Source organism: Nothoprocta perdicaria, unplaced genomic scaffold (genome assembly GCF_003342845.1).
Source record: "Nothoprocta perdicaria isolate Ctin4 unplaced genomic scaffold, notPer1 scaffold_3, whole genome shotgun sequence".
NCBI lineage: Eukaryota > Metazoa > Chordata > Aves > Tinamiformes > Tinamidae > Nothoprocta > Nothoprocta perdicaria.
The window spans coordinates 4924503-4949234 of record NW_020455532.1 but is presented as its reverse complement, the minus strand read 5'-3'; the positions used below and the strand labels follow the sequence as shown (position 1 = coordinate 4949234).

General features: G+C 39.4%; 1 protein-coding gene across 1 annotated transcript in view; it reads left to right on the top strand.

Moving 5' to 3' along the window:
* The window catches only part of PREX1 (phosphatidylinositol-3,4,5-trisphosphate dependent Rac exchange factor 1), a 137033-nt gene that overhangs the window by 93062 nt on the left and 19239 nt on the right, over positions 1 to 24732 (top strand). The window contains exons 11-21 of the mRNA XM_026042018.1: positions 858 to 958; positions 3520 to 3623; positions 4326 to 4375; positions 8452 to 8527; positions 11617 to 11689; positions 12954 to 13096; positions 17455 to 17547; positions 20198 to 20346; positions 21990 to 22075; positions 23512 to 23648; positions 23755 to 23926. Coding sequence (XP_025897803.1) covers positions 858 to 958; positions 3520 to 3623; positions 4326 to 4375; positions 8452 to 8527; positions 11617 to 11689; positions 12954 to 13096; positions 17455 to 17547; positions 20198 to 20346; positions 21990 to 22075; positions 23512 to 23648; positions 23755 to 23926 — 1184 coding nt within the window. The remainder of the gene's footprint in view (positions 1 to 857; positions 959 to 3519; positions 3624 to 4325; positions 4376 to 8451; positions 8528 to 11616; positions 11690 to 12953; positions 13097 to 17454; positions 17548 to 20197; positions 20347 to 21989; positions 22076 to 23511; positions 23649 to 23754; positions 23927 to 24732) is intronic.

The window sequence follows — 24732 nt, the reverse complement described above, 5'->3', positions numbered from 1 at the left end:
TGGCAGTGCTGCATTAATCAGGCTTGTAAGGTCTTTTTTTTTCCTATACCTAATATTTTTATGAGGAACATCCTTGTGTCTATACATTTTTAGCTATTTTCCCTGCTATATGTGCAGCACTGCCCCTCACCAGGGAGAGATTTTGCTTTGTGCTGCWTGTGCAGACAGACTTAACACCTTTGGCTATAAAGTCAAGCATCATTTAAGTATCTGCCAAGCACCAACTCCAGTCAATTATCTTAAATTAACCTGTCAGTGGGACTTGTGCTGTTCTGTGCTTGAGTTCAGTAAGTTTGAATCTTTTGTCATAAGCCCTGGTGTGATTCTGTTAAAGCCAATGCGATTGCACTACTGARGAAAAAAATCAGACCCATTGAAGAAAGACAAACATATGTAATTAATTCAGACCATTGACACTGCTTGGAGGGATAGTATGGATGGAAGTAGCTCTTTACTTTTATGTGCAATTTGATGTTTCAAAGGGCACCAGTTAATCTTGCTTTCCTGATCTCTTTTGGATGTCTGGATTGCTCATTAAAATAAGTGTCTCTAGTAGCACCTCCGTAGACCCAGCTAAGCCTTCTTTTCCTCTATGTGTCAGCGTTATGAGGAACTAAAAGAAATAGAGAAAAAAATCCCAGATAGGAGAATTATGCAGAGTATTTTCTCTAGAAGTGTAGGTTATATTCTGCAAAAAAAAAAAAAAAAAAAGTATGGATCTGAAAGAGGTGCCACAGTTTTTGCACTCTAATTCAAGCAGAGAGTCACCTGTGGATGGCTGACGACTTGCAGAGACATGTATCTGCTTCTCTTCAGGGAGGAAGAGCTAATTGCTTCTGTTCTGCTTCCCTTTGCAGCGAGTTTGTATCCTGGCTCACAGAGATCGGAGAGATAAGCAAACCAGAGGAAGGGGTCAACCTGGGACAGGCCTTGCTGGAAAATGGCATTATTCATCATGGTGAGTACTCCTTGTCATAAACAGATGCCAGATTTCAGTAATGCCCTGGAAATGAGGGTGTAAAGATGACTGCARCTGTTTATGTGACTTTCAAGTGCTTTTCTGTCCCCATCAGATCTTCAAAGTCTTTAATGACGTTGGTATTAATGGGAATGAGCATATCATGTCATGAAAAGGGAATTCACTGAGTATTCTGAAGGCATTTATACCTATAGTAGCTTGATTTCTTTGCAGCACCTGCACACAGGCAAGTGTACATTCATTTGCACTTTGTGTGTTTTAACTTTCAGGTGAATTTAGCTGCAAAATGCACATCAAAGCAATAAGTCTTACAGATCTTAAGTCACCAGTGGCTTACATTTCCTTACAATCTCTGGGAAAGAGATTTAAATAAAGGAACCATTTAATTAGGCTAGTTTTGCTTTGATCTTTTGGGTCRCAGCTCCACAAACTTGTCTTCCAGATGACAATAGCACCGTTAAGGAAATACTGTCTGTTATCTTTGCTTAACTAAAACACAGAGAAATCACTCTTGCTGCTAATGTTAGCAGCTCCCCTAATCCTTCATGCACATATATTTCCACGCCCAAGTACCAAGACTTACTGTCAGGCACTTTCAGACTTTGAAGTGCCAGAAACTGGAAAGAACTTGGTATTTATTTAGGTAACAAAATAAGACTTTAGTTTTGCAAAAGTGCATAGGGAGAGGCGTATCACATCACATTTGTGTCAGACTATATGCCAGCTCAAATATATTGAACTCTTTTGAGTAGCAGGCCATAATTGTGGCTTTAGAGAACTTAAACACAGAGGCCCTCTTTGTACAAAGAATGCTCTTTGCACTCACACCTTTGCCCCCGTGTTGAATGTGTGCACCTGCAATGCATAAAGCTCTTTGGAGTCTTGTTATTCCATCATGACTCTTTACCCTGACATAACTTCATACTTGGACTGTGTCATCAGTGTCCTTTTTCACCAAATACACATTTACACTTCAGAGAAAATTGTGCCCATCCGACACCCTGAACAAGGTACATATGATTTAGTTTTAACATTGCCTTTACATAGAGCTCCTGATACCACTGTCTCCAATTACTTTTATTCCTACATATTAGAGTGTCTTTGCAACTCTAAATTTAGTAAAGGAAATATCCCTTTAAACTTTGGTAAATCATTAGAAAAGAATAGTGTCTCATTATGTAGCAAGAATGTAAATACAGTGTRTAATGAATGAACCCTAATGAAGCCATTACCTCTACTCCACATTAAGCAATATATTTTATCTTTTGTTTTCACTTGGCATAAAATTACTGTCAGATGAAAACTGCTGAGCTCTCAGCCTGCTTAAGGAGAAGGGCCAAAGAAGATTGCTCAGTGACAGAGTGCTGAGCTCTGTCCATTTTATCACTCCCTTTCCTTTGCATCTCCTTGAATTTTGGCTCTTTTATCTGGAATTGCTGATGTGTAAGTCCTGGTACCTGTCACAGACAGCAGAAGTGATCAGAACCTGATCTGCTATGTGCCAGACAGCAGACCAAAAGGTGCTTTCTGCAGACCTGGCTCTCAGTTGGATTTAGAAATGCAAAACCCAGAGCATGCAGACTCCCAAAGATATCAATAGCTAACATGGACTGCAAATTCCACCATATACAAAAGGATGTTCACTTGATCCTGCACATTTTATTTTACAATTTGAAATTAGGAAAACATCACCAAAAGCAGGAGGAATTTTCATTATGATATTCACAGACCAGGAAGCTACTGCACTTCTGTAGTGTGCTTTGACTGCTGTTCTCTAGATACCCTCCTCCTTTGCTTCAGTGTGTAGTCATAAACTGGCCTCCATTAAATTGATCTGTGGACAATGCCATTTCAATGCTACTTTTTTGATATCTGAAAGACACATTACCACTTCAGATTGGAACACTCACTGGCACCTATCAATTAAACTACCRCTTAATAATCAGTGAAACAAATGATTTCTACCAATTAGTAATTATTACCTTCAGTATGAGGGTTTCCCTCCTATATATTCTCTTAAAATGGTTTACATTTGAACAGAGATAGGATAAACTATTTATAATTGTTTAATTTTAGGAGCGACAGTGTTAAATACAAAGAATGTAGAAATATACCTCTAACAACTGCAGTTCACCCCACTGCACAGCTCTGTGCTTATGGAATTGCAGAGCTGTAGTGAGCTGTACAAATGTCATTAGCATGGAGATAACAGAGATTTTGGAGGCAGTTGGTTAAAAACACTTCGGAGGAAGTCAGAATATCTTCACCAGGGCTGCTTCCAAAGATGTAAATGAACTGAATCTGGTGTAAAAAGGAAGAAATGTCAGTGTTTTTTGGAAATTCAGAAAACAGTTCTTGTTGGTGGAGCCATTCAGAAATATGCATTTCAGTGTACGCACAAGGAGAATTTGAAGAGCTRAGAGCCTTCTTCAGAAATCGGCTAATTTTTATGTATAGAATTATATATGACCAAGTGCAAGGTCTCTGAAGGACATGCTGGGGAAAAAGGACTCCTTTTAGTTACTGTACGGTTGTTTTAGTTTCAGATAAGCACCAGTTTAAGAATGAACAGGTGATGTACAGATTTCGCTATGATGATGGAACCTACAAGCCAAGAAGTGAATTGGAAGACATCATGTCCAAGGTTTGTGTTATCAGTCTTAGCTGGAACCTAATAATTTTCATAATAACCCTGAAAAGAGTTTTCTCTAAATATTGGTGACCTTTTGTATAGGAGACGTCTACCACTTTTTACTTTTGTTGTATTAAAGCCATGGGAGACCTAAAGCCATGGGAGACCTTCACTGTAGAAGCTGAGCTTTGCAAAAAATACCAGTGTACTTGTGCCTGCAGCCAGATTTCTGATTACTATCCCAATATAACAAAAGGTCCTAAAAGAAGGCAATAGGACATAACACAGTAAGKCTGTTGCAGCTGTGGTCATGATGGTTTAAGCAGATAGTAAAGATCAATATTTAACTACAGTTCCTCATAATTATATTTGTCAGATGAGTTCTGTTGATTCCATATCTGTGCATATACTGTTTAATAAACTGGACTCCTCATGCACATCAGTTCATAGACTGTGAGGAAAGATTAATAGAAAAATGTTGGAAGGGAAGAGAATAAAGATAAAATAGATTTTCAATTTCTGGAGGTAGGGCAAGAGGAAAGAACGTTTGACAAAGAGGGATAAGAGTTAAGGAAAATGTAATTGATACACAATTCTGGCTGTGTAGAGACATCAGTGTTCAAATAGCTTTGGTTAGTCAGTGTTTTTTTTCTTTATCAGCCTTTTTTTTTTTCAAAAATAATAAAATAACACCATGCATCTTTCCTCTTTCAGGGTGTGAGGCTTTACTGTCGACTGCACTGTCTATACACTCCAGTGGTAAAGTAAGTTCATCTTTGTGTTCTCCTTGTGTATGTCATCTAGCTTTGCTAAAGGAACATCGTGAAATCTTTCTTCTTTCTCCTTATGACCTGCAAAAACCATTTATTGGGCTTTTTTGCTTCCCTATCTCCAGTGTTTGAGTCTGTAGTTGTATATACGCTGAGGAATGCTGGTACTGTGTCCTGCAAGTGTGGAGGCTGGTTTCATGGTTTTCCTAGAGCTTACCTCTTCTGTCAGTGCAGAAGACCAGATAGGGTGACAGAAGYTTGATTACCCTGGCATTTTTTGTGAATTGAGTGAGTGCAGTTAATAAGTGACTACTGATTCAGGGCAGACTGTGTAGTGTAATTGTAGCTGCTGTATTATTTGGGCTATGGAAAATGCAGAGAGATGTTAAAGTGATGTAAACAGATGCCAACGTGATGCTAGGATTCTTTCATTCAGAGAACTCTAAATGAACAAAAAACAGTCTGAAGTGGAACACAACCTGAGGCTATAATTTGAAAAAAAGCCCTGAATATTTTGGATGGACTCTTCAGAACTTGGCTCTCTGTAAATAAATGCTAAAGAGTAGAGCTAATCTGTGCACACTGGCTAAGTATCTTCCCAGGCCTCAGGAGATGACTTTCAGATGTTGTTGTCTTACTGTGACATCAGATGAATATTTCTGGCCTCTGAGAGAAGCCAGCCTGAGCTGCATGAGTGTTCTGCTTAGCTACCCGTACTCGAGAATTGGGTATTTGTGTCTCAGCAGAGCTTCATTTTAACAGACAGAAMAAATGGAAAGAAGAAAAGAGAAAACTTCAGGTGGGCATGGCTGGATACCCAAATTCAACAAAGTTGACCTCTGATTCTGTGATCTCTGAGTTGCACAGCAGATATTTCACTGAGAAAGAGATGCTGTCATGCTAAAAATAGCTGCAAAGATAGATACAGTTCATCAATCATTAATGTGCCTAATTAGATCTCCATGTAGTGTTGTTAGTTTTTATTTATGTATTTATTTGTGGCCGTTCTACAGTACTGCAGATCTCAGCCCAAATGGTAAGGAGAGAGCAGAACGTGATGCAGCTCTGGGTAGGCAAAATAGGGATGTGTATGCATATGTATTTGCACATGTACATTTCATCTCTTAGGGCCATAATTCGCATGCAAAGTAGAAATAATGGTAAATGAAGCTGAAAAGTTGTCTCTGACCTYAGGGTACCCACAGGCTGTGGGATGTACACTTGAGCTTTAGGGACTGGCAAGGAGAAAATAACTACCACAAGCCTGTCTTGTGGTATTTTATCAATGTGCTATTTTTGTAATAGGAAGATTCTCCAGCTGAGATTCTGTATTGGGATTAATTTGTATTAATGACAGCCTGTATCTAAACTGAATCTAAACTGAAAATTGCAAACTCTCAGAAGTTTTAGTTTCCTTTTAGATAGATGTTTATTTTAAGTATMTTCAGGCTGTTAGGGCCATTGGCTTTTCCTGCTTGCCCTTCCTTTCACTTCCCCATAGGAGACCAGCATCTCCCAGAATCTCATCCTTTCAGGCTTTCTCATCATGTCTCATCATATCTTTTTGCATTGGACAAGCCTAACTTGTTTCTGGAGACAGCTTTTAGGTGTCAGTCTGTTCTGCTGGGGCTATTACTTTCTGCTCTGTCTGTGCACCACTATGTGTATGTAATAACGTGGTTTGGAAGAATTATAAAGTACATGAGTTGCTTGGGTGTGGTTTTTTTTTTTTTTTTTACATCCCTGAGACAAAACTTTGCTTGGTTCTCTTCCCTGGAAACCTAGGTGTTTCCATGTAAGAGTTGCCCTTCAAAATTTTCTTAAAATAAACCCTGACATTTATATACTTTGAGGATAGTATGCATACTGTCCCACTCCCCCAGCACCTACAGCAACAAAGCATGTTACGTTGGCAAATGATTCATTAAAAAGTAAAATATATAGAATAGTGGATGTAGAGAAGGTTYTGAACATGTCTCATCTACTTCAGGTGAAAGCTGTGAGGGTGGAAGAACTTGCTCCCCATGACATGTAATGGACAGTGCTTCAGTGTGTAGATGATACAGAGCACGTGAAGAACATAGTGTTTGCAGTGAGGTTCTGCAGGAAGCTCCCATGTTTGTATTTGACTATTCACCAAGCAGCTCATGGATCTGGATAACACTTCATGGTTGCTTCTCCATAGCTTGAAATGGGGCATAAGTCAGTGAGTTAATGTTGAAATATTCATCCTGACAAGCATTTAAACACGAGCAGTGAAAGACTGGGCCTTGGACCAAGATCTTAGTGCCAGTGAAATATTAGCTTATTCAGAGCTCTAACTCTGTGTCAGTAAGCCTGTTAAAATGCTGGGAGTTGCTTCTCAGAATCTGGAAACCCCTACTCATTAGTACTCTGTATTTTAATACTTTCCTTTATTGTTCTGACATTTTGAAARCACATTTTCTTATGATCATAGTGTGCAAAGGAGAATTGTCCAAAGAATGTCCAGTTTAGTGCTGGGCTTAGCACATTGCTGGAAGACAAGCTGAAAAATACGTCTAACTACTGTGAGGAAAGCTTTTGTTCTGAGGATACRTATTTCTGGAAATGCTGTCATGATTTTTTTTAAGTTCTGGAAGTCCTGCTTCCCTTTCTAATTTCTCACACTCGGAGTTATGCAAACACGCAGGCACTTCTGCTCCGCTTAGTTACAAAAGCCAGTCACAGCATAGTTCTGTCTGTAGATGATCAGTGAAAGGAAAACATGGGTAGGAGGAATTTTAGATAGTGGTTTGATTTTAGATTTTTGGAAGAAGGAATATGAAATGGGGTGATGTGAATGAAAGAAGTTGATTTGACAGAACCAAAGACTAAAATCTTCTCTTGAGCTGCAAAGCAGATACAACTGGACTGCAAAGCAGTTCCAGGGGCTGTGAAAGAGTCCTTCCTCAGTCATGCCAGTGGAGCTCGAGCCTGAAACAGTGGACCACGTCCAGGGGTGAGAGGGGAATTAATTCTCCATTGCCCGTTCAGTGTTTGGCCTCTCGAYTGAGGCTCTCAAAGAGAGGGAGCCAATTAATGCAAATTAATTGTAGTCATACCTTTTGTGATGTGGAACTAGGAACTGGATCAAGACCACCCAACTTTCTTCGCATAGCCCAATGAGCAGCCTTAAAATGGAGGAACTTTTCATATACATGAGCTGGATTAAATGCAGTGAYGCAGAAGTGAGATGTGTTCAAGCCAGTGTCCTGAGCCACATAATCCTCTTTAAATAATTTTGATATAAGTGTATTTGATAAGGGACCAAAAGCATCAGCTATCTCCATATTCTGAAAAGAGGAATGGAAGAAACCAGCAAAATGCAGCAAGCTGCCACAAGGTCTTTTTTTCCTGATTGCAGAAACAGTGGTGCCCTCAACAAAGGATGAGTGAGAAATAGTGCAAGTTGTGCTACAAGACCTAAATATCAACACATCTACTTTTAATTAATAAGGGCTGAAATTGTCTTATGCTAGAGGAGAACACTGTGCTCTATGTAGCTGGCTGTTCTGTGATATCCTGCTGAAGGAAGCAAAGTATGAACAGAGAATTGGGAGAGTGTCTCCTGATTGCATAGGCTAAAAGGCACTTGATTTACTGAGGCTGACAACAAGAGGGCAAAAAGGTGTTTGTAAGGTGATTGTCTGTGAGTATGTGTAGGGGTAAATATTAGAGAACTGTTTAAGCTAATGACTGTGTTTGGCCGTGAGCCAGAATATGTAAGCTGGACATGAATGCATGATTGCAAAATTGCAGTCTTGCACTGAAGATGACTTTCAGCCAGAAGGAGAATGTTTCCAAACACAGTCGCGGTGGCAGGAAACTGAGTCCAAGAAGCTCAGTGCAGTTGTGAAAAGAATGTAGCACTTCCCTAGTGATACTTTGCTCATTGAAGATGACTTAATGCAATAGCTAGAGAAATTTGATCTAATACTGATCTTCTGTACTCAACTTACAGTAGTAGGTTGCAAGTGTGTATTAAGATTTAGAGTCTAAAAGAAACATTTGCCTTCCTGTACTRATGTTCCCTGAATTCTCTTTCTTAGAGACCGTGACTACCATCTAAAGACCTACAAGTCGGTCATCCCTGCCAGTAAGCTAGTGGATTGGCTCATTTTGCAGGTAAGCAGATTTTAAGATGCTTCTGTCCTTGACATATAGCTTAAATTTTCAGTGCCATTTAAAAGTAAGAAAGACAGAATTAGTACAACGTAATTAAATGTATTTAGATACTTACACTCATGTTTTCTGTTGTTGTTCATTTGCTGAAAACTCAGGATTTGGCAGTATAAAAGAAAAAATCCTGCATTAACCCTCGGAGTGATGAACTGGATGTCCTCAGAGATCTTTTCCATTCCTATTTCCTGTAACTTTGTGAAGACACTGAAAGCAATGTTGATCTTGTTTAAGATACAATACACATGGTGCAGTTTCACCAAAGCATTAACATAGGGTTTTAGACCAAATCTTCTCTCCCCTGAAATTGCAGTTGCCCCATATTTATCTTGTGAGTGCTGGGAAGAGAATGTAGCTTGGGGAATTTAAAACATAGCATTGAGAGTCTAAAGCAATCTAACATTCTGTTTCTTCCTAAATGCTGGTGTGCTGCAATCACATCCTAAATGCTGCAGTCATATTAAGCCCATGTGTACTGTCAGATTGACATAAAGGGAGGCTAGGGTGAATGAGAATCAGGCCCTGGCAGCCAGGGATGTTGTCTTTCAGAAATATTTCCTGCAATTGCATTTGACATCTTTCTACATTAATAAGGTAGATGAGATTTCAGGTACTCTCTGCTAAACAGCTGAATGGGACTGGAGCAGTCGATTGCTGTCTTAATAAGAGTAGGGAGGAGGGCAAACATATTGGCTGAGGTTTTCCTATCAGATCCATGTGAATTTAATAGGTTCCTATTCATAGAAACTTGAGGTTAAAAAAAAAAAAAAGTCTTGTCTTGGCCAAATAGGAGAGATGTAATCAGGCTAATCTGGCCATTATAATAGTTAAACATAGTGCTGTGGGCAGTAGAAAGGCTCAGATGGCAAAGCAAAAGATTGTCTCTAGGTCCGGTAGTTTGTTTTCTTCCCTCTTCATTCTGGTATGTTAATCCAGGCTTTGGTTTTCCTGTTCACTGAACTTCCCTTTACATTAGAATTGAACTAGATTGTCCTAAAGGCAAAAGTGGCGATTTAGCAGAGTATATCCTGAATTTCATGTATGTGTTTATTTGTATACAGATGCAACATCAAGGGAAAATGCTTCTGTGTTTAGKTAAAGGGGAATGTTGTTAAACATTTAAATTACTGTCTAGGACTCRGACCAAATCCTGTGTTTGTGACTAAATTAATTTTTGCTTATAAATCCTTATAAGAAGTAATTTGTGGAGGAGGTACTTGAAGCTTTCATASCAGTTTGGACTGAGCTACCACTCATGCTCGGGCTGTGCTACCTAAGAGCAGATTTCAGTGGGAGCTGTTGAATTTTTGCAAAGCAGTGCATTTTTTTAAAAAAGTGCTCAAATATCAACTTGTCAGTTGAAATTTAGGCATCTATTTTTGAACATTTTGCTGATGGTTGGTGTCTAATTTGATAACTACATAAGTTACAGAAAATTGCTGGGATATATATTTTTTTCTGCTTCTGACAACTGATATCCATCATGTTTTTCATTTGGAAAAGGTGTCCAAAAAGCAAGGACTATTGTTTCTTTCAGATTTAATAACACAAGGATGGCTGTTTTGAAGGATGGAGTCTCTGATTGCTGTTTGCAATTTAAGATATAAATTCCAGTGGGACACGTTGCTAACAAGAAAGCTGTTTTTCATTTCCTTGACATTTACAAATATTCACAAGACTGAACAGTGTGGAAGATCAGGGCCTTTTTTATTCAAGGGCATGATGTTAACTGTATTGCATACCCAATCCATACACATTGCATAACAATGAAAATCGTTACATAATTCTCTGCCAAAAGATAAATTGGATGCTGATTAAGGTTTAACCTTCTGTACATTCGAATGGTTGTCTTTAAATGTGCTAYGTGCTGTTACCTCCCACGTGTTGCATGTGCTCAGAGTTTGGGCCTGGACGGGCACTGAGAGCTGCCTCCTCAGCTGAGCCRTGGGCTGCGGGAGCTGAGTGTCCCTGCCTGGGGTTGGTGGCTGTGACCTGGGACATGAGGGCACAGCGTAGGCGCTGCAAGGGAGTTTTCACACATGGGGGAAGATGATCAAGGGATTTCCTCATKTTCGGAGCTTGCTTGATTATTTTCTATACCTCTTCACAGTGGTTGTCTTCATGGCAGCTGCCTCCGTACTGTGTCTCAGCCATATTGTGCATCAAACACTACAACAAAGCTTTATCTACTTAGGTGGAGAAAAATATGAACCTGTATATCTCTAGGTGGAGAAAAATATGTACCTGCGTAAGTGCTGATTTGTAGAAGTCTTCACCTTTGGCTACAAAGAAAGAGACACATAGAGAAAATGAGACATTCCTTATATTTAAACAATTTGTAGATGCAAAATGTAATGTTGCTGTTTGGTACCTGTTTTGAAATACTGCCCTCAAGGCTCCTGATGCAACCGCATCATTTGTTAGTTGGTCTGTTGTACAGGAAAATAGAGCATCTCTTCAGTTCTCATCGGCTTAACATTGGGAGTTCACGTGCACCGGTTTTATATTGAGGTTTTTTTCCCTTGGGTTGAAGGTAGATAAGATCTCTCAACCACTGYCTCTAAGAATGAAGTATTTTTTCAGTGACTAATGAGTCCTAATGTCAGACAGTAAGACTGCAAATAAAAAATCTTTTCCATTAAGATAATGCTTTGTGGGTTAAACAGCTGCTTTCCAGAATCCTGGTCTTTGTCTTCTCAGTTTCTGTAGGAGGAAAAGGTGTATGTGTGTGTATATATATGTGTGTGTGTGTGTGTGTGTGTATATATATTTCTCCATCTACATATATATATATAGAGAGAGAGATCTAAATATATATATATATCTCCCCATCTATATATATATATATATATACACACACACACACACAGAGGAATGAATGGGATTTGGTTGGGGGGACTATTTTAATTACTTTCTATGGTTCCCTATAGAGAGCATCCTGCTATTTGCAGAGTGACTAACCAATATTGCAGGGTGGAGAAATAATTTAATTTAGGAAGTAGTCTGAGGTGTAATATTTATCCTTCTGTTTCCAGGGAGACTGTCAGACGCGGGAGGAAGCTGTCGCGCTGGGTGTTGGACTCTGCAATAACGGCTTCATGCATCATGGTAACRCATTAAAATCTCTTCCCACACCCCAATAATGGAACTCTTACTTCAGTCARATTAACAAACAGTGTCTGAAAATCACTTTTCTATATGTCGTGCCACATGCACTAACATGCAGACAACTGCAGATGTCCAAGTAGGTCTGTCTAAAAAGCTGTCTTTGAAATTAAGCAAGATTATTGAGCCACCAGACGAATGCACAAGCCAAAAGTTGTCCTGAAATGCCGCCCAAATAGTCTCAGATACATGAGGCTGAATCTTCTAATGCTAGGCTGGGCACTGGAAAAAAGGAAAGAGGATCCGTCGTCTAATTCCTACTGCTTGGAGAACAAGCATGAACATCAGCGCTGAACCCCTGAAGTTTCCAAACCTTCAGTGCCAAATTGCCGAGCTAAACATGACGGCCCTTGATGCTGCTGCTAAACTAGCAAAGTAAACAAACCACATCCGTATCAGTTTCAAATCAGACATAGACTCCTGAAGATGAGTGAGTTTGTCTAAGAAATTGACCAATGATAGTCATAAATAATATTTATTTTCCATGTTTCGATTATTCTTTTAAGAGCAGACTATTAAAATAATAAATTTGCATAGACCTTGTTGATAAGAATGCAGGAATAAACAATTTTCTTTAAAGAATCTGTTCTCTTTTTTGAAGACGCTTTTTGCATCCAGAGCATCCTGTGGTTAGGGTTTTCACAGCTAAGTAGATCTTGAGTAAAGAGGCAATTCCTCAAGCTGGTTTCCCTTTATGCCCCCAGTTCTTGTATTTGAAAATACATTAAGCAACTTTGTCATGTTTCCAGAATTTTATAGATCTTATTTCCCTCCCAGGTTTCAGGGTTTTATTTCCTTCTATAAGTATAGTGAAGCGTAGTCTATTTATCGTTTTCTTTTTCCTTTACTCAGCCTTTTTACCTCTCTTTGTTCCTTTTCTAGTTTCACCGTATGCTTATGGTGGAGAGGATAACTTAATATGTGGCATCTTTCTTGCAAAAATATCCTTCATATTTTATATACATTCTACCTGCCAGAGAAGCCAAATCTCATATCATGAGCCACTATGCAATATGAATGAAKGTGTCACCTAAAATACTGTAGTACCTTAAAAATGCCAAGTGGAAGGGCTGGATGAATGGGATGTATCTGGTCTTTATTCTGCTACAAGAGGGGAAATACTTCACATTTCTTTTTTTTTCTTTTTGCTTCCCTCTCTCTTTCTCTGTGTAAATTCATGTGTGCATTTCATATGCATTGTTTCCAGTCCTAGAGAAGAGTGAATTTAAGGATGAATCCTTATATTTCCGCTTTTACGCTGATGAGGAGATGGAAGGTACCAGTTCTAAGAGCAAACAATTACGTAATGACTTCAAGCTTGTGGAAAACATCCTAGGAAAGAGCCTACTGGTAAGAAATATGTTAATGTAATACTTTACCTTTCTGTGAAATCAGTATTTTCTTACAGTAATGAAAAATGAAAATTAAAATTATGATAAAGCAGAATAAAAACGGGGAAATTACAACAACTGTAGCTAGACTTTCCTTCACTGCAGCACTGCTCCATCTTGAGCTACCTTGCTGTGGACCTTCAGCTTGTGTAGCTGCAATCTGCAAATGTAAGTTGCCTTCTCCACCATGTGACCAGACCTATTGCACAGGCATTGCCTGGAAGCGTTGGATCTTCTGCTCACTATCACGCACACTCGAGTGCATCATTCAAGGATCTGCCTATTTCTGGTCTTAAGAAAAGAGGACACTCAGAAATAGGCCCATTTTGCCCAGTCCCTTTCTCTTCTCGTGAAGCCTGTGAGAGAGCCGGAGTCTGGAATGAGCCRGGAGCAGGGATGTTGTCTCAGCAGGCACCAGATGTCTCTGAGTTCACTGCACGGGCAGCCCAGCGTTAGCATCATGGAGGAGGAAGTGTTGTGCACTACTGTCTTGGCAGAGGCCTGATGTCAATTTAACCACAGCCTGAACATCTTTAATGTGGGAAGTAGATTCAGATGAGAGTCAAGTGACTGACCAAGACACACATCTTTCAGGACATCGTTATCCAAGCGATACAAAATATGCCCTGCATGGCTGGATCAAGGATCAGTCCTTATCCCGTGTTTAGAAACCATTTTCCAGAGAAAATTGTTCTTGATGTTCGTTCATTACTGCTATCTGCCGATTCCAACTCCACTAAATCCCATCACTGCCTTATTGCACTGGATTATCCTAGTGCTGTTTGGACTCCATCGTTGTGTCAGTCCCTGCTCTTTGTTCCCAGAGCCTTGTTTAATGCCAGTGGCTCCAGGCCGATCTTTTTCTCCCTTTGAACACTGGCAGAATGCAAGAGCTGGATGAAAGCTTGGGTCAGAAAAACAAAAGCAGAATTGCTGGAGAAGATCCAGAGGTCCATTATATGGGAAAATTTTCCCTGTGGTTCATAGAAACTTCACTCTCTCACTGCTGCATTTTTGTCTCCAGGGAGACCACGTTGTGTTTGTCTCGAGGATCAGAAGTACAATCTAAATCATCATAAACTCTCACAACTTTCCCTGTATGCATTAAGGGACAGACGTTGGAGTGTCAGGCTAATGTGTTTATTCTCYTGAAAAGTTGTTGGATAAAGGGAGGCAGTTAAAAGGTGTAATTTACTCAACTTTGAAGCACCTCATATTCTGTATGTGTGTTTTGTTTTGTTTTTTCTTTTTCCTGCAATTTGCCAAGTACTTAGAGATCACTTTCATGTAAGGTGGTRTGAACTGTCATTATTCAGGTATGTTTGATTTTCTCCTTAGCAAGGGAAGACAACTAGAGGAAAAATATTAACTATGTTTCTTCAATTTTTTTTCCTATTACCTTAGGCATTACTGTTAATATGAAAAGGCCAAAACCCAGCAATACTATGTTACTTCTGAAGGGAGGGATTTATTTGAAGTTGTTTGATTCTACTTTCTGTAAATATAATGATCACTTATTAGTGTTCACTGAAGAAACTGAACAAACTGTAGGTTCTTGAGCAAATAGAAAATCTTTACCACAGACCATGTACTAGTGATTAATCATAGTGYCTGATAGGTTCTTTCAGTCACTTCATAACTTGGTAGTGGGAATACTTAGAACAGCAGTGATTTTTGATATTTCTATTATTATTGTTTGCAGCATGTCAGTCAGCCTCCATGTCTCACTGTACTAGCAAAACATAAAACTTGTGAAAATGCAGACACTTCTCAAAAACCAAGCAGTATGAAATGAACAGCACGTGCTGAGGAGCACGGAGGTTTTAGTAGTGGGCAAGAGTCACACTGACATTCTGAGCTGCTCTCATTTTCCCAAATACATTAGGAGTGCGCAGAATACTTGGAAAGATCATCCCACAAATAGCAGGACAGTAAATGCATTGCACTTTACCTACAAACTTGTTTGTGATGGGTTTCTTTTTTGTTCTGCATTTAGCAATTACAAGCAGCAAGACTCCTGGGGCTTGGCTGTCTTGCCTCTTCACGGTCATAATAGGGCATCGATCCTTCTCATCCCCAGGTCCCAGCATAGGAAGTTTAATGGAATTCCTCAGCACTGCCTTTGAAATCTGCTTTTCTTCTCTTATGATATCCTCGTGCTTGAATTGAATAAACCCACCCACTCATGTGACTTTGCTCTATCACAGGAGAGCTTGCAAAAACCCAAAAGTTTTCGCAAATATAAGTGAGAAGTGCCAAGCAAAAAAGTGTTTTCAGTTTGCAAAAATATACTTCAAAGAAAGTTAAACACTTTTTTTTCTGGATTTGTTTCATATTGAGGGTCATAAATCTTGATAAACTCAAAAATACACAGCATTTTTTGCATAGCTGAAGAGAATTTGGATTTTGGATCGACTACAAGCTTTGTGACAAGATTACAAGAAGAAGGATGATGAGGTGGATCTGCTTCCTTCACCACCTTCACAGGGACAATGTTGGTGCCCAAGGGTCCTTGTTTGGGAGGGTTCAGCAAGCCTGGTGGGCAAGCCAGGCACTGGGCTCTGTGTGTTCAACTCATGCTCTCATGGCATCAGCACGACCACAGCAAGATGTGCACGATGCTGAAGCTATGCTGCAGCTGAGGACCAGCTGGCATGAGACCAAGTTACTTCATGTCTCTGTCCTCTTGGTTCTCCTGGAAATCTGCCATGGATATTGAGAATTCCCACACCACATGCGTTTTCTGACTCGCATTGGAAAGGGGAGAAGGGATAACAAGTTGGCATCGTGACCCACATGCCAAAATGCTTTGTGAATATAAGATATGCAGGTGTAATAAACAGTTCTTTGCTAGATTTTCTTCTCCCCTCCCTCCACCTTCCTCATCTCTTTTCCAAATTCTCTTTGAATGTGTTCTTGCTGCATTTGCCCTCCGGTTTTGATTATACAAGCTTATTTCTCATATGGTTTCATTTTTTAATGTGGTGGTGGTTYAAGATTAAACAGCTGCTGCCTTACGTTCAAAAGCCCACTGCATTTAAAGGGCACAAAAATAATTCTTATACATGGCCAGTAAGTTAATTGCTTGGGGCTCCTTAGGGATGAATGATGTTCAGCTGTGGGATTGCAAGGTATTACTATTTTATAATAGAAAATGAATCATAGCCTTTTTGCATTGCACCAGAATATGAACCATAGTCTCCCTTTTTGTAAGATAATATTCCCAGTACAGGACAATGAGTATACAGGATGCRAGATCTCTCTCTTTACAAAGCAGTGATAAAGTTCTTAGTGTTGATGCACTTTTTATTTTTATTTGTTTTGATGCTTTGCTGTCAAACAATGCCTTTTGCTGTGCTGAGGAACAGAGGAAGTCTGGTAGGTCATTAAAAATGGTAGCGTATCAAACATCTTCATGAATAGTCATGGTAGCTGCACCCAGGAGATCATGTAAGTTTGTGAAGCTGCTGGTTTGGCAAATCAAAACCTCCACATTTTAAAAGATTTTTTATCTTTCAGAGACATACTAGATTATAGATATCTCTTCCTTCCAATATATTGGTAATTTCTTAAATTTAAGTGCAGGCTTAAAATGCAAGATGTTTATCTAGTAGAATTTCATACTTGGCAACCTATCAGAAGTCAGAGTTTTCTCAAAAAAAAAACAAAAACAAACAAACAAAAAAACACCCTTACTATTAAAATTCTGTTTATGTAGGGGATAGTAGTATTATCTTATAACTATCCAACATCTCCGATTTATCTGAAATTGATAGCTAGAAAGGAGTCATAGTTTTTTCATTATTGGATGCATAAGAGATATATTGGGAGAGGCGTCAAAAATAAATACCTAGATTTTGATCTATAGGTACTTTCACTAAAGTAAAATACTAATGCTAATGTATTCTGTAATCTAAAAGTGAAAATTCTCATCAAGAATGAGGGACTAGAAGTTAAAAACAAACCCAAATGGGAAATAAAGCACCTCTTTCTTTATAGAGGAAGTAATTAACCATTGAAATAAACTCTTAACAGAGGAAGTTGATTTTTCATTCTTAAAGATAGCAGATTACAGGTGGGTAGCTCTCTGGAAACTGTTTTAATGCAGTAAGATCTTAGTGCAGAAATGAACTATTTTAAATTTAGTGCCTCTTGTTATGTAGGATTTTCAGATCAAATGACATAATAGCCTCTTTCCACCTTACAATTTCTGAATCTCTGTTGATCATGGCTTGAAGTGAAAAGTCCTACTTCTTTTCGCTGTCTTTCAGCTAACTCCACATTCATGGAGTATTACACTGTGCTCTTTTTTTTAAGATTTTGCCAGAAGAGGAYGACTATGGATTTGATATAGAAGAAAAGAACAAAGCAATTGTGGTGAAGTCRGTTCGACGAGGATCTTCTGCAGAGGTAAGACTTTCTATTAGCTGTAAATATTTTGGTTGCCTAGAATTTTGTAGTTAAGGAAGCAGTAAAATGCTTAGAAAAGGTGCATTTTAAGTTTATTTTTTATTTATTCATCTTAGAGGCAGCTAATARAAAATGGAGAATTTTTTACAATTTCTCTGGTAGTAAACTCTGTAAATTGCTAAATGTCTTGGCATCTTCGGATGAGTGAGAAAGCAACAGCAGCATCTTTCTTTGATACTGTATCTCAGGTGCTTTAGCAACATAAATCTGAGGGCAAAGCAATAGGCTTGGGATAGCACAGAGAAACACAGGAGTATTTGAGTTTGAGTATTTGAGGAGTTTGTGGGTCACTGCTTTAGGTTATGTGAAATTCTTGGGTGACTAGGAATTTGAAGTGGATAGACTGATTTTAAGCTGAGAATGTCAAGCAGGAGGAAATTTTGAGGTGAAGCTTACTATTAGAATTAAATTTTGTTTGTGTTCTGCTCATGTGTTTAGTGGTCACCAGAGAAACTAAACCTATGCTCTAYCTCATGCTCAAAATCAACAGAGGTTGGCTAAAAATTTTATTAATCTAAACCCCTCCCTGTAAACCATTGCCTGTCAGATAATCCTGCTGTCCCTTCCTGGCTAGCTGCCTATAGAATGTCCTGAAAATCCCCTTGTGTTTTAAGACAACAGAAGCGCACAATTTTCTGAGGAATCTTTTTCTAGACCTTCCAAGACAAACTATCTGTGACCATATTTTGATCTTTTCAACTTGATCTTAAAAATATTGCTGTAGAAAAGAACTGGATCTGCATCTCACTGAGCTGGAGAGCTGTCAGCTTATTTTGGGAAGACCCGCTGTCCCACAGTGATGTGTTTCATTATGTCCTTGAGCTTTTTAATTGCTTTGTGATACCRCGAAGATATCCAGCATGTGGCTGTGCGCGACTCAGCGGCTGCAGGCCGCTCCGAAAGCCTGTGCCTGCTGTCACACTCTCCAGGGACAAGAATCAAGACATGCAGCTTGGCTTAGCAGCGTCCATCACAGCGCGTTGCTTTCATTAGACCTGTCAGARTGCAGGCCAGAATAAGAGGCCAGGTCTGCCAGTTGAAGTGGGGACAAATCTATTAGTAGCCTCATTCTATTCAAGATTAACACATTATTTTTCAATTGGGGACCATGATCTGTTGTCCCTAGTGTAGCAGCAACAAAATTGCCATGCACAGGCTGTGGTGGCAAGCTGCATTGAAACAGGGAGCTGTTAGGGATTTATTCAAAARGAAAGGTGTTTTTTGTTATTACTGTCTTTTTTCTTTTGATCCTTAGCTAGAAACTATTCTGTGAGCTGTTAGTTTTGCCAGTGGTCACAAACCGTATTTAAAAGTCGTTGGAATTGCTGTAGTATCAGATTGCTGTGTTGACAGAGTGCTCAAATAGCAGTTTTACGGTGATGAGCAGCTCAGGCTGGGACTGTTGCCTGTCGGGCTCCTGCCCTGCCCTTCCCTCTCAGCACCCATCTGTGATCATAGCACTTGCCCAGCTCCTGTAAAACAGGGTCATAAAAAAGCGGTTGGTGGCTRTGGATTGCTGTGGAGACCCATGCCCAGCCCAAGTTCCTTCATCTTCAGAAGAACATTGACATCTCCTCAATTTGTACCTTATCTTCCTTTCTAAGCCAGTTCACTTATAGGTCAATTATMGTAGGATTCATTCACACAAATTTTGATCCTGGAGCTGACGTCTGAATGAGACAGTCACGCTATGAGAAGGAAGCAAGAGCGCAAAAATGACCCCTCAGGGAGGTGTGGTTGTTGTCTTACTCCCGGCAGCCAACTGACAAGCAGATGTCTGGTGTCTGAACCGAGCGTGTTCAACAAACAGCCAGTTGGCCCTTGGCCATGCAGATGAATAGCGAGCAGCTCTTCAAGCTATTTGGGGAAAGGCAGTGGCCTGAATCCAGACAACTGCACTGAGTCGTCATAAGGAGCATCCGTTATGCCCAAAATGTGAGCTCTGTGACACTGGAGGCCTTTACTCTTCAGGAGACGTGTTGCAACGTTCTCCTTTAGCCTAGCTAGTTCTACCCCACTAGTGAAAGTAACAGGTTTTTAACTGAAAGTACCAGTTTGTAGGGCTTAACATAGGACACTGTACTTCATATATCCATGGATATAATATGATTATGTGTGCAGGCTGGTGTCTCGTGTGCAGGCTGGTGGCACGTAAATTAGTTGCACAAGCTACACTGAGAAAAACAGCCTTAAAATATAAAATTTTTGTATGTATATAAAGTGTATATATATAAAAAAATTATTATTCTAAAATAGAATTGAATGCAAATAGCAGAAACATTTCCATTGAATTATAATCCAAATCTTAAAAACATCTATCTTAAGTTATACTGCAACTCTATAGAAGATAGTAGTCTATGGTTATGGGTGAAATTTTTTGTTTTATGTAAGTACAGATGATGTAAATATAGATGACTTTTAAGGCTAAATGATAAATGATTTTATGACTCAACTCTATAGACAGTATTCCATGTAACGGTGATCCTAGGATCCGTCAATGCAAAGAGCAGCTGAGCGTCGCGGAGCAGATCTCTGTGGCAGAGACCCTGCTGCCCACTGAGGTTGCCTGTGACATTGGTTTCGTTCACAGATGGCCGGCCTGCAGATGGGAAGGAAAATCTATTCCATCAATGAGGACCTGGTGTTCCTACGCCCATTCTCAGAAGTGGAAACCATCTTAAACCAGTCGTTCTGCTCACGAAGGCCGCTTAGACTTCTGATAGCCACCAAATCCAAAGAGTAAGTATCAAGACAACACAGAAGTTTATCTAAAAAACTATTTTTTTTTTTTAACTTTGTGCAGTGAGAGCTTTGTGAACTTTATAATGAGCTTTACAGGCAGGAGCTGCAGTTCAACAGAAAAAAACAAATGAGATTGCTTCTAAAGCAAACTGGCATAGATTTTCTTTATAAATTCAGAAATGCCAAATTTTAATTAGCAAAACAGAATTTCCCATCTGTTGCACCAGAATGGCACAGACTGAGAGCAGGATATTATTGGTCTGAGTACTCGCAGGGTGTGCATACACTTGCTAACACTAACTGCCTCTGCTCACCGAAGTTTCCTTTGATTTAAAACATCCTGCCTGAAATGAAGAGGCTTGCAGACCTCAAGACTTTCAGATCCCTAGAGACTTGCAAACACATAACAATTCTTTTATTTTTGTTAACAAGGGTGCTGCTTGGTATGTTTTTCACTCTGTAAACACATAGTTTGGTCCATGTTCTACATAAATATTCACCAAACCTTAGCTTTGAGTCTTAGCTTTGGGACACGAGTTCACCCATCATATATTCATCTTGATGACACTCTACATCAAGACCATGTATTGCTGCTGTCTTTGCTTTTAAATTTTCCCAAGCTGAGATAGTCCAGAAACAGAGACACAGAAAATACAGAAACACAGTCTGCCAATACTGATTATGGAGAAGGAAGGACTTATCTCAGCATCAGCGTCTTGCCTAGTACTTGCTTGTTTGTTCAATACACTTATTGTCGTTTTAACATCACTCTAGTAGCTCTTTAATTTGCAGAGTCAAGTAAGTTGTATGAATTCCTTCCAAATCTATAAAGCACAAACTTGCACAATTTTACTAAATAGTGTAAAATAACTCTGTCTGGCRCGTGGATATTTTGATTAACAGCTCTGCTTGTTGTGGATGGGACACTTTATTTCAGCAATTATTAAAACCTAAATCCATGTCAGAAATTGCTAGAACAGCTTCATACAGAAGCGTCAGCCCAACAGCAATCGCTTGAAATTAGATTCCAATGACCACATTGTTGTTTGGGATTAGCACCTCCTTAATGGGCTTTCTCACATAGGTTTTTAGAGGAATCTTTGTGCATGGGGACGCAGCCTATGCCCAGGCTTCTGTGCTGCGCTTAAAGAAAAACTGATCAGAGACCAAGGCTACAAAGCATGACTTGTGAACAGAGATTGAAGAGCTGATATTACAAAGCTCAAGGAAGAGAAGACAGTACCATAAAAGTACATGAAAGGCTGCTGCCAAAGCTCTTTTTCTTCTTTGTACTGTGAGCAGGACAAGTGGGACTATAGCTGATGCAAGGAAGATTCAGATTAGACATTTGGAAAAACATTCTAACAGAAGTCATGAAAACATTGCCAGAGAAGATGTGGAATCTTTATAGATCTTTTAAAATAGGTTAGAGACATCTAGATACAGCTGTTTCTGCCCTGGAGAATGGGGATGGACTGATTTCTTTCGAACTCTTTTACTTGTAATTTATTTGCAAAACAGTGCAAATGTTTTCTTTAATTCAAAACACAATTGTGAATGCCAAAAAAGACATTGTTAGAATTGCACAGAGTTCTGACAGTCTAACAGAATGCTGTTTTTTCTCCTTGATTTTCCTGCAGGATTATTAAAATTCCAGATGGTCCTGAAGCACTTTGTTTTCAGATACGGGGAGCAGCACCACCATATGTTCATGCAGTAGGAAGAGGTAAATAGAGACGCCGTGCTACACTTGAGGTTGGAGTACAGCTGTACATATATTTGTGTGTGTCTTATGTGTAGGAACCCTTAGATCAAAAATCCCACTCAAACACAAAAACAGAACAAAGAGGTAGTTCCTGCCTCAGAACATTTAAGAAGTCCACTTGAGCTCTCTCACTTTCCAAACCCACCTGCACAGACATCTCAGCCTGGTTGCTTTTAAGACCAATAAGATACAGCTTTCAGCCAAAGGGAGTGAAGAGGGAAAACTAGGTGGGTGTGAAGAAACCAAGGCATGATTCTCTCTGTAACTTCTTCAGTTTGTTGCTGGGGGCAGCTATACCTGGGACACTTCAGTTGTGAAGGTGCTGATGGACTTCCTGTTTCTTAGTATCACAGAAAATGCTATCAGGCTGGAAGGCTGCCTTTCCCTTTATATTAGTTTATGTTACTGTAAACTACCAATATAAGATAGAGACAAGCTGTCTGATCCTTCTAAAGCAGAAAACACAGCTGGCCAGAGGCAGTTACCAGTTCTCTAAGTGAAAAGCAAACTAAGCTGCAAACAAAGCACAGCTTTTACCTTTATTTTCAGCAAATGYGGAAAATAAGACTTCTCAGCTGTGTACCACTTCCTTCCTTCAATGTAATAGGTGTGATAATATAAATGCTTAGCTAGAATATAGAAAACAGTCACCACCCAAACACACCCAGCAACGTGCTCAGGGAGGCACATTAGTACACACTTTCATATTTCACCTCTAATCACTTTTTAACAGGCTAAAGAGTGCAAACTAGATGTGCTCACTATAATGTTTTCATTTGCTAGAGCTTTATTAGTAAAGGCCAAACTGCATTTGGAATAAAACAATATGAATTTTAAATTATGTTGTCCTGAAAAGTTAATCACCTTAACTGTAGATTTCTAGGAGCTGGATTTGTAACTGAATCTTGTTTGTGTGGATCGGGAGTAAATCCACTGAAGTTGATTACTTTGCTTTGTACTTACTGTAGTTTTTTTAAGTACAGCATAATCTCCTTGTCAGACCCTGGCAAACTGCCTGGCAGGTCAGTATTCTGCATTTTGCTTTATGCAAATACAACAAAGAGAAACATATATAACTGCTTACATCTAAGTAGGCCTTATCTAACATAAATAAAAGACTAGAAGGAGCGTCTAAATTTCCCAAATGATTTCCCACAGGATTTTCAATTAATAGCATAAATGAATTCAGACCTAGGGGATGCTTATTTTTGCCAGGACTAGTGCAAATATGAAAAAATAGTACCAGCACTTCCACACTCAATAAAGCTCTCCACCAGCACTATAAACCAGCTTTTCCTTCCTACAGCTCTTAACCAGAATCTTTYGTAATATTTCCAGGGTTCCTTCCCATAGTCCGATGGCTTCATTATCTGTATCCTCTCTTTTCTCTTTTCCAGGATCGGAAGCTGCAGCTGTAGGCCTTCATCCAGGGCAGTGTATTTTGAAAGTGAACGGGAATAATGCAACCCATGCAGATTATACTGAAGTTCTGGAACACTTTACAGCATACAGGAGCAGACAAGAGGAAGCACTGGTATGAATACGAGGCCTTTAAGGAAATAGATTGCCTTCTCCCCTTTCTCCCCATCAAGCATTTTTACTAAGGGTTTACTTTAGTTCAAGCCTATGTCTTTTGAAAGGGATTGTACCAGTGGGTGTACAGAACACATGAAGATGCTGAGGAGGACAGAGCTCAGCAGTCCACATCCAGTGCCTATCTGAATGGCAGTCATTCTGGGTCCAGCAAAGAAGACCCTTCGCTGGAAGAAGGTGCAGAATCAGATCCCCTAGAAAACAGCCATCAGGAATCAGGTAAAGATTCTTATGGGGAAAGGAAAACTAAGGAAGATTTGGATGCTTTCAAATCAGGAGGGAAGACTGCAGTAGAAATGTTAAATGTAATTATCATTGTGGAATATCTCTTTTTCAGCAAAGCTCTGTAGTAAAATGAAGTCTGGCTGAGGAAGTAATCTCACACTGTTTATTTAGGAGAAAGTAAAACTGAGATACCTATAGAAATCATACACCTGTGACTGAAGAGATATGTACTGGACTTTGAACAGAAGAGAAAACAGAAATTCACTGTGTATTCCTAGATATATGTTTCCTGCTACTGCTTTAGAGAAATTTTATTATTAACATCATTTATTATGTAGGTAGAGGGAAAAAAAAATGCTTGGTTATATCTACTTTTATTGGCTGTAACAGCCCCAATCCTGCAGTAAATGACTAGGATCTTGCATGCTGAGAAGGCATGTGCTATTTAGTTGATAGCTTTGACGTCAAGCCACTGGCCAGTATAATTACACAGTGTCTAAGAGCTAGGGTAACATACACTGCACTGGAAAGTAATTTTCATGGAACAAAGCTCTCTTCTGTGCCCTGTGCRGTAATCGAGATGCTCTTACGCATTAGGCTACTAAGTAAGGGAGACTGCCATGCAGAACTAGGGACCGGTGGATATAAGCAAGCCTTCAAAGTTAGCAAGTGACAAAAACTGGACAAAGTGGTGACAAAAGAGGATTCTCATGTGGGCCTTGTCTGGCATATAGTTACTGTTACAGCACTTAGTTTTACCCAAAATTCCAAGCAAAGCCCAGAAAATAGTGGGCACAATT